Source organism: Ictidomys tridecemlineatus, chromosome 1 (assembly GCF_052094955.1).
Source record: "Ictidomys tridecemlineatus isolate mIctTri1 chromosome 1, mIctTri1.hap1, whole genome shotgun sequence".
NCBI classification, from domain to species: domain Eukaryota; kingdom Metazoa; phylum Chordata; class Mammalia; order Rodentia; family Sciuridae; genus Ictidomys; species Ictidomys tridecemlineatus.
Window position 1 is genome coordinate 119,865,589 of NC_135477.1, and position 10,427 is coordinate 119,876,015.

At 48.3% G+C, this 10,427-nt stretch overlaps 1 protein-coding gene across 1 annotated transcript; it reads right to left on the minus strand.

The window, feature by feature from the left end:
• Positions 1-491: 491 nt before the first annotated feature.
• On the minus strand, positions 492-7,710 carry Sting1 (stimulator of interferon response cGAMP interactor 1). The gene is made up of 8 exons (XM_005327275.5): positions 7,551-7,710; positions 6,615-6,713; positions 5,726-5,952; positions 5,416-5,599; positions 5,108-5,216; positions 3,098-3,336; positions 2,203-2,389; positions 492-1,673 (listed from the first exon to the last, which is right to left on the minus strand). Exons 3-8 carry the CDS (start codon positions 5,950-5,952, stop codon positions 1,480-1,482), a joined length of 1,140 nt encoding a protein of 379 aa, XP_005327332.1. The 5' UTR covers positions 6,615-6,713; positions 7,551-7,710; the 3' UTR covers positions 492-1,479.
• Between the last annotated feature and the right edge of the window lie 2,717 nt (positions 7,711-10,427).

Consider the following 10,427-nt stretch of genomic DNA (forward strand, 5'->3'; position numbering starts at 1 on the left):
GAGGGAGGGAACAAGTCATCCCAGATGGAACTAGTAGAAACAGGCTGCCTTCCCCCCAGTGAGGGGCAACTGTGCCACCACAGTGGCTCCGTTCTGAGGATGATGCCATAACATATGGCATGATGACTAGCTCTGTTGTCCAAGACATCCCAAGGGATGTCCCATCTTCTCACACAAAATCTTCCTCTTTGATCCTATCGCAGGCTCTCTCATCTGGGGACATTTATTCAGTGGGCCCTGCTCCTTTTCCCAGGATGCCACTCACGGCATCTGTGTGCTGGTTCAGCCTATCCTCTGGCCCCTGCTCCCCAAGCAATTCACCGGAGATACTGAAAGGGCATTGAAAAGGCAGGGAGGTTAGGGGGATACTGCCTGACTCTATGCTCTTTGCCAACTGGTAGGCTCTGCCCGGACTGAAGTGGCACCCACCCCACACTGCCCTGTACAGGATGAGAGGTGCGTGGAAGCATGCTTGGACTTAGGTCTGAACATCAGATAAACACATTTTTTTTTTAATCTGGCAAAGTCTAACAGCAAAATGATGACATACTCAAAGTAGGTAATCTGAGCTCAAAAAAGCACTAGAGAAATGACTATTGAGAGTCAGGTGTGGTGGCGCAGGTCTGAAATCCCAGAGGCTTGGGGGGCTGAGACAGGAGAATTGCAAGTTCAAAACCAGGCTCAGCAATTGGGAGGCACTAAGCAACTCAGTGAGACCCTGTCTCAAAAAAAAATATGAAATAGGGCTGGGAATGTGGCTCAGTGGTCCAGTGCCCCTGGGTTCAATTCCTAGTACACGCCCCCCACCCCAACACACACACACACCACCACCACTTCAAATAAAAAAGAACATTGAGAAAGGGCAGGACATAAGGAAACCACAATGAGGGTGAGGCCTCTACTGGAGAGCCAATGCCACTGCCAGGGGTAAGGAGAGGAGGCAGTTCCCAAAACCTAGAGATGGACAGGTTTGCCAGGAGGGTCACTTGTCAAGAGGGCCCACTCAACTTCTGAACTGCCAGGAGGGAGCTGGGATAAACACCCCAACCTCTTCCTCTCTCCATTCTCCTGCTGAAGCTCCCCATTGACCAAACATGACCAGAAATCCAAGGACAAGGGAGTCTGTTATGCCACCCAGACAAATCTGTCCCTGGGCACTAGAGGGTCTAATGGAAAATAACTGGCATACCCCTTAAGTTTACCTGGTACTTAGAGCTTAGATACAACTTCTACATATGCTCAGTCCTCACAACAACCCTGTGAGGTAGGGCAATAATTATAATCCCATTTTGTAGAAGAGATTCTGGCTCAAAAAGGTAAAATGGCTTGCCCATGGATACAGGACTCATCTGGAGATGTCAAGTCCAGAAACTTTCTCTGTAAAGTCCTCTTTGGGAGGCATGGCTCTGCTGAACATCCAGCAGTTGAAGCAAGCTCCAGTTCTGATTCTCGAAGGCTCAGGCAAGATGACCCTGGGCCTCAGAAGACATCAGTGCGGAGTGGGAGAGGCTGTTCCATATCACTGATGAGGAGCTTGGGCTCTTGGGACAGGGTGGAAGAACTGGGCACCACTGAGGTTCCCATGCTGCTCAAAGTAACCTCCTCTTTTTCCTCCTGCCGCATGTGCCGGAGAACTTCCTGTGACAGCAAGAAGCTGCTCCCCTCTGCAGATTCTGGAGTGGGGTCATGGGACAGGAGTTAGGATCCTAAACCCACTGGAACATACTTAGAGAAGATCCCCCATTCCTCCCTACCCCCTCTTCCCACCCACCCACAGCCTCTGGGGCTAGAGGCTCAATGGAATCCTAGAAGTGGTTTTAGAGGTCATGGAATACCATTCTCTTGGTCTTAGAGATGATGCTACAAAAGGTCACACAGTCAAGGTAGAGCTGAGGCTGCAGCCCTCTTCTCTTGTGCTCCCTATTCTCTAGCCAAGGACTTTTCTGCTTCCTATGGCATTCTTAGATAAAACAAGGGACTCCCAGAACCCACCTCTCAGGCTCCACCCAGTGTCTATAGCCAAAAACCTCAGAAAGCAATCTAGTGTCCCAGGTTGGTAGGGGAACCTTTCCCACAGAAGAGAGGGGCAGGGTTTGACCTCCCTGACCACTTGAGATGGCTCAGGAAACACAGATGCCTTCTGACTCTCTAGAGACCCATAGACCCTGACTCCTCCTGCCCCCCAGTCTATCACCCCCTCACCCTGGTAGACAATGAGGCGACAGTTGTTCTGACACTCAGGGACTTCTGCCAGGATGTCCTCAAGTGTTCGACAGAAGAGTTTGGCCTGTTCAAGCCGATCCTCCCGGCTAAAGCCAGCTCTGCCATCCTGTGACATGGCAAACAAGGTCTGCAAGGGGGTGGCATACTCCAGGACACAGGTACCTGCCTGGAGGAGGTGAAAGAAAGAACAGATTGAGTTTCTGTCTAGGCAGACAGACTCTGGACTGCAGTGCTTTGGGCTGAAGCCCCGTTCCCTCAGTCTGCAGACTGAGTTCTGGGAGGTGGCCACTGATGCTGTCTGTGCTCTGACCTGCCTTCACCTGACACCTCCCTCCTGAAATCAGGACTAGGGTGGGCAAATCTTATCCTTCACAGATCCTTCTAAGATCCCAGGGCAAGACCTACAGCAGCTGCTCCAGCTGGAAGTGGAGTCTGGGTGCAGGGCTCTGGGCTCCAACTATGGTCTGGGTTTCTCCATACCTACAGGAAACTCTTCAGATGGTCTCACAGCCTGCATTTAGGGCAGCTTGGTGATCAAGAGCATACTATACTCAAGCTGAAATCATCCACTTTTTCACTGTCTCTGAGCCTCAGTTTCTTTTTTTTTTTTTTGTAAGGTAGGCATCGTAACAGTCCCTATCCCCAGAGACATGGTGAGTTTCAATGGAATGGTGATATGATCCACTCAGAATGGCACCTGGCATGCTGTAAATGCTTAAGAAATGTTATTTACTATTACCATTCAGAACTGAATCTTGCTAGCCCTGGGACCAACCGAGGCTCAGAGAAGCATCTTTGAATTTTTATCAGTGCTTGGTCAGAGCCCAGGGTCCTGGGGATCTTCCAGGGACCCCCTACCTCCTTGTGAGCTCACCGGCTTCCCATTCTCCAGAAGCTCATAGATGCTGTTGGAGTAAACCCGACCTTTGATGCCAGCACGGTCAGCACTCTGCTGGGGCAGTGTATGCAGGAAGCGAATGTTGGGGTCAGCTACACTCAGGTCATCAGGCACCCCACACTCCAGCGGGAAGAGGATATACAGCCGTTGGCTCCCTGCACCTCGTAGCATGTTGTTGTGGAACTGGTTATAAATTTGGATCCGAGCCCGGAGTCCTGGGTAGGGAAGTCAAGAAGTCATCTCTGTAAATCCTGCATCCCATGAAATCCGGGACTAATACCAAGGCCATTGTCCCCCCTTAGTCTATGGGTACAAGAGAATTGAGGGTCTAGTCCACTCTCATTGTGTGTTTGCTTTGGGACTAGAGGTTGACCCTAGAGGCTCTTTGCCACTGTGTGACATCCTCAGCCCTATGTTTTGTTTTTGGTACTGGGGATTGAACCCAGGGGTACTTAATCACTAAGCCACATCCCCAGCCCTTTTTAGTATTTTATATAGAGACAGGGCCTCACTGAGTTGCTTAGGACCTCACTAAATTGCTGAGACTGGCTTTGAACTCACGATTCTCCTGCCTCAGACTCCTAAACTGCTGGGATTAAAGGTATGCACCACCATGCCCGGTCCCAGCCCCCCACACTCCCTTTTTTTGGTACCAGGGATTGAACTCAGGGCACTTGACCAATGAGCCTCATCCCCAGTCCTATTTTATATTTTTATTTAGAGACAGGGTCTCACTCGGTTGCTTAGTGCTTCACTTTTTGCTGAGTGCTGGCTTTGAACTTGATATCCTCCTGCCTCAGCCTCCCAAGTCACTGGGATTACAGGCATGTGCCACCATGCCAGGCCCAGCCCTTTTTATTTTCTTATTTTGAGATAGGATCTCACTAAATTGCTGAGGCTGGCCTCAAACTTGTAATCCTTCTACCTCAGCCTCCTGAGTTGCTGGAATTATAGCCATTCCACCATGTCCAGTTTAAGTCCAATCTCATAGTATAGGAGGCCAGCGAACGGTAGAGAAGAGTACCTAGTGGTCTTCTTCCTAAACCCACCATCCTGTTTCTCCTTCTCCTTTTCACAGACTTCAGTGCCAGTTCTTCCCCTTCCCATCACAGCTTTCAGAGCTCTCAGAGGTGGCCAGAGCTCTGGGAGGTGAAATTGCTAACATTTTCTGGCAGAGAGCCAGGCCTCTAACTCCAGAACCATCTCCTAGGAGAAGCCCTAGGGCGAAAGGCAGGCAGCCATAAGACATGGAAGAGCTGCAGGCTTGGCCTGTACGTCAAAGGAATGAGACTTATGGCTCCACAGTGAATGGGTCAAGGGTTCAGATCTGGACAGAGCTGGGGTCAAGTCCTATCTCCTCCTCTCACTAAGCCCACTAAGCTGTATAACACTGGACAAGTCACTAATCTCTCAGAATCACACTTTTCCTATCTCTAAAATAGGGATAAACCTGGTGCAGTGACTCACACCTCTAAGCCCAGCTACTTGGGAGGCTGAAGCAGGAGGATCACAAGTTAGAAGCCAGTCTCAGCAATTTAAAAAGACCCTGTCTCAAAACAAAAAATATAAAGGGCTGGGGATGGATGTGGTTTGGTGATTAAGCATCCCTGGGTTCAATCGCCAATACAAAAAAAAAAAAAAAAAGAGAGAGAGAGAGAGAAAGAAAAAAAAAACAGGGATGATAACTATCTCTTCCTCATAGATATGAGTTAAAAAAGGAAAAGCACAAGGCATAGGGTAAATATTTATAAAAAAAAAAAAACCATTCACAGATGACCTTAGGCAAGTCACTGAATGGCTTCCGGCTTCACATTCCTCACTGCCAAACAGGCATAGTAACAACATTGTTCAGGCTGACAAGGATGCTTTGGGAATCCAATGATTTGATAGACACAAAAATGCTTTGAAAAATATAGTGCATTCTAGGAACACAAGAGGCTATGTGTCTTATGGTGTCTAGGAATGAGTGCACAGAAAGCAGCCTACCTGGCAGGATCAGCCGCAGGTATCCAACATAATATGACCATGCCAGTCCTTGGGCGACGTTGAAGTTCCTTTTTTCGCAGACTGCAGAGACTTCAGCTGGAGCCAGGCCCTGTAGGCAGCAAGATGGGACCAGAGCTCTCCTCTTCCAAGAAGCTTTCCAACCTGCTGATGACTTGCTCACTTCTCTGACACCACTGAACCTACCATCCCAGGACATTACAGACTCCACTCCCAGCTCTAAGCTTAGGCAGATCCCACAAGACCATGCCCCAATTTGACCAGACCTTCTATCTCCCTCTGCACCATACCTGGAGACCCAGGAGGATGCTCAGGGCCTGTGAGAGGCCCAGGAAGGCCAGCATCGAGCTGAGGGGCTGGCCAGTGGGGTTTGGGAGGGAGCAGTAGAAATAGCAGGACAGCAGCAGCACAGCTCCACGGCGGATGGGACAATCCACACAGGCCCTCACAGCCTTCCAGTAGCTACCCTGGTACCTGCAGAGGACATCCCAGACTCAGACCCAAGCCCAGTTCAGCCAGAGACGTTCAAGGAGGGGATTGGAAGTCAAGGGAGTGACACTGGTGGGGAACCCAATTGCCACAAGGATTATAGGAAGTCACCTGGAATGGATGTGGCATAGCTCCTCGGCCAGACAGCAGATCCCTTTTAACAGCAGTCCCAACTGCAGAGAGGCTAAGTAGAATACCAGGTACTGAAGAGTATGGTCTGGAGAATTTCCAAGTCCCCAAAGGGCCACCAGGCAGGCCCCCAGCAGGATCAAGGCCATCTGCTGGGCCCGGTGACCCCTGGGATATGGGATGGATGGATGCAGTCTGGAGCATGGCATCTGTGGGCACCAAGAAATCCATGACATACTCTGTCACTCTCCTGCCCTTCTGAGACTAAGGCCCTGGCTGGCACCTCCTCTAGTGTCCCCATTCCTGGCACCCAGTCATTCTCACAGATTTGTCTTAAAGATATCTCTAGGGGATAGCTCAGGCACACAGCCCTCCACAGCTACTGTTTAGGACAGATTTGTGGCGAACAGACCAAGGCCTGCACACAAACACTCCACCCAGCCCCAGTGAGACCACAGGTGTGGAAAAGAGACCAGGCAGAAGCTGGGTGCAGTGGTGCATGCTTGTAATCCCAGGGGTTCAGGAGGCTAAGACATAAGGATTGTAAGTTTGAGGGCAGCTTCAGCAAACTAGCAAGGTCCTGTCTAAAAGAGTGAGAGAGAGAGAGAGAGAGAGAGAGAAGAAAAAAGAAAAGGAAGGAAGCAGGGAGTAACTATCCCCAGATCCAGACTCAAAAGTGACATGAGCTGCCCAACCCACCGGAGGACCTTTGGGGACTTGGGCTTTCTTGTCCCAAGAACGCACTCCAGGGAAGACCTTAGTCAGTAAAGTAGAACACCAGAGCTCAGGTAGTGAGGGTGACCTTTGGATCTCATATCTGGGACCCAGGACCCCAGCCTTGGGGCTCTGGCTGGGCCACTCCTTATCCTACCTTCTGCCTCTTACACACAGGTCCTTTCTGGTAGATGTCGGACGTTGAAGCGCAGGCACAGCGACTACCAGCAGCCAATGAAACCTGTCTGGGTACAGCCTAAAAAACAAATGTTCAAAATAACTGAAGCTTTCTCAGCAACGCCCAAAGTTGGGCACCTTGCCAGACTTTAGCTTTAGGAGGGGGTGTAGGGTATTTCCTGCCCTCTGGCAGGGAGGAAGAACCCTGTGCCCAAAGATCTGATGAGCCAGTTCTGAGTCTTAGAGTGGGGATAAGGTTTGAGAAAACTCCTTTGATAGTCTTGATATCCCAAAACTGAGTGGGTTCAAAAAATCACTCACTTGTGGGGGCCGGTGGTACACAAAACTGTAAAACCAGCGACTTAAGAGGCTAAGGCAGAAGAATCACAAGCTCAAGACCAGCCTCAACAATGTAGTAAAACCCTGTCTCAAAGTAAAAAATAAAAAGAACTAGGAGTGTAACTCCTGGTTTCAATCCCCAGTATAGAAAGAAAGTTTTGGTGGCTGGGGTTGTGGGCTCAGTGGTAGAGCACTCACCTAACATGTGTGAGGCCCTGGGTTCGATCCTCAGCACCACATAAAAATAAATAAGTAAGTAAATAAATAAAGGTATCATGTCCAACTACAACTGAAAAATAAATATTTAAAAAGAAAGATTTTTGGGGGGGGGTACCGGTGATTGAACTCAGGGGCACTCAACCACCGAGCCACATCTCCAGCCCTATTTTGCATTTTATTTATAGACAGAATCTCTCTGACTTGCTTAGTGCCTTGCTTTTGCTGAGGCTGGCTCTGAACTTGCGATCCTCCTGCCTCAGCCTCCCGAGCCTCTGGGATTACAGGTGTATGCCACCGTAGTCTGGCCAGAAAGAAAGGAAGAAAGAAAGAAAAGAAGGAAAGAAAGAAAGACACGCACCTGTAGCCACAACCCTGTACACCAGGTTCCTCTCAAGTCCCCAGGATCCAAAACACCCAGCAGGACTCCACACAAGGGCCAAAGGCGACACACGTATTGCTGGTTAATTGTTTAAAGCAGATTTCCAGTTGTAGATCCTTTTTTTCTGAAGACTGGGACGTCAGGAAGGGGCGGGGAAATGAGTACAGTTACTTCCTTCTTAGCAAAGGGCTTGGTGAGAGAGGCCTGCAGACAGAAAAAAGTGATTTTTTGGCTCTGCACAGAAGTGGCCACGCCTGTGAATTCTCAGAAAATGCTCAGAAAAGCCACCCGTGGATAGTAACAGTGCTGAAGCATTTGCCCCGTTGCAGCCAAGTGCTATGTGTATCATGTCTCTTAGTCCTCCCTGCTACCTTGTCAGGTAGCCATTATTCTATCCCTGGGTCATAGACGAGTGATCTAAGGCCCTGGGAGGTGAAATAACTTGCCTGAGTGAAGGAGCAAGGACTTGAGTCTGGTGAGTTGCTCCAAAGCTCAGCTTGCTCTATGCCTTGATTTCAAGAGTGGGAGGTTGGTGGGGATGGAAAATACCAGAACCAAGTTTCATTCATGCTTCTCTTGGTGTAGGGAGAGACCCTGGCTGCTGCCTGGCAAGCTGCTAAATTTGAGAACGGGGGCAGGCCTGGGGAGTTGGCTTAATGTAATAACCACAGAGCAGCAATAGTCATTCCTATCCAGGTCAGAGGCCTTACCTAGACCTTCCCATATCAAAAGCAGACACAGGCAGGGCTTGGTGGCACACTCCTGTAATCCCAGAGGCTTGGGAGGCTGAGGCAGGAGGATCATGAGTTCAAAGCCAGCTTCAGGAACTTAGCGAGGTCTTAAGCAACTTAGCAAGACCCTGTCTCTAAATAAAATATTAAAATAAGAGCCAGGGATGTGGCTCAGTGAGCATCCCTGGGTTCAATCCCCTGTACCAAAAAAAAAAAAAAAAAAGAAGAAGAAGCAGACATAGGAAAAGTCTTACCTTTGCTTTCCCAAGGAGCAATTTAGCTTCCTAGAAACTCCCTGGTTTCTGAAAATTACTTCAGAAGAATATAGGGAATTCCCTTTGCTTTTTCTTCTGTATAATTGGCTACATAAAAGTCTGGAAGGATAGATGACAAATGATTACTCTAAGCAGTAGGAATCTGGGTGATTTTTATTTTATTTTCCCCCTTTTGCTCATTATATTGAACCTATGTTGTTTAATGTTTAAAGTGTGCACTAAAAAGAGAAAACCTCAATATTGTGTCTACCTTGGGAATGCCTTCCCCTTCCTCTGTCCTCTCTCCCCTCTGCTCCTGTCCCCTGTTTCTCTGAATCATTTCCCTGTTTGGACTTTTTCTAATGGAGGCCTTGAAGACACAGAAGGCACTGGGGCCAGAAAGAGCAAGTTGTAGCCTGAATGTCAGGAATAGAGATGATGGAGACCAAGTAATCAGCCAGAGCCTGATGGGTGGGCCAGTTCATGAACTAGCCTGACTAGAGAAAAAGTCCTGTAGAGAAAGCAAGAGAGAGAAGGTCTCTGAGGGGACCGAAGCCCCACTCTCTGGGTCTTTAAATGTCAGGTAGGGAGTTTCTTCTGCACAGATTTTATCCATGCATGCCATGCACACATGTCCTGTCTTTCTCCTTTGTGCTAGGACTGTGCTAGGCATGGGATAGGATTGCTGGTGAATGTATCACAGGCCAGGCCTTGTGATCATGGTGCTTTCAGTTGGGGAAACGGATATAACATTAGTATCCAAATAAGTAATTAATACAGATGGGATGAAGGCTATGAAGGATACATTGAGCTTGCAACTGAGAGGAGGAAATTGGAATATAAAAGTCCAGCTTTGGGCTGGGGATGTGGCTCAGCGGTAGCGCGCTCACCTGGCATGCGTGCGACCCGGGTTCGATCTTCAGCACCACATACAAAGAAAGATGTTGTGTCCACCGATAACTAAAAAATAAAATATTAAAAAAAAATCCAGCTTTCCTTGAAAGTGTGCCATTTAAGCTTGTCACTGGTTTGGGCTTCTGGGAATTGAACCCAGAGGTGCTCTACCACTGAGCTATATCCCCAGTTCTTTATTTTTTATTTTGAGACAAGGTCTCATTCTCTTGCCAAGGTTGAGCTCGAACTTGTGAACCTCCTGCCTCAGCCTGCTGAATCTCTAGGATTACAAGCATGCGCCACCACACCCAGCTCCTGGAAGGTTCTTGATTTGTGCCACAGAAAGAAATTTCAGGATGTGTCAAAAGAGGCACAAGAGATTTATTTAGGAAAGCAAGCAATGGAGCAGGATATGCATTCAAAGAAAGGAAGGAGGAGAATAGGCACTCAAGAGTGAGATGGATTTTGGGGGGTATTGGACTTTTGTGTGTGTGTGGCATTGGGGATTGAGCCCAGAAATGATCTACTACTGAGCTACACCCCAAGACTTTTAAAATTGTTTTATATTTTGAGAAAAGATCTTGCCAGGTTGCCTAAGCTGGCCTCAAACTTGTGATCCTCCTGCATCTGCCTCCCAAATAGCTGGGATTAGGTTGCTATGATTTGAATATGGTTTATTCTCTCTGAAATTCATGTTGGAGTTTAATACCCATTGTGAGGTATTAAGAGGTTAGTAATTTAATCCAATTATAGTGTTTAGAGATGAATCCTCTAGGAAATCCTTAGAATTAGATAAAGTGATCAGGGTGGAATTCCTATGATTGAATCCTGGTGGCTTTATAAGAAGGAGAAAAACTGGTGGAGATACATACAGGCTCCTTCTTTCTTGATATGTAATGCCCTGCACTACCTTGGGACTCTGTGAGCAAGAAAGCCATCAATAAATGAGGCCCTTGGGGCTGGGAATGTGGCTCAAG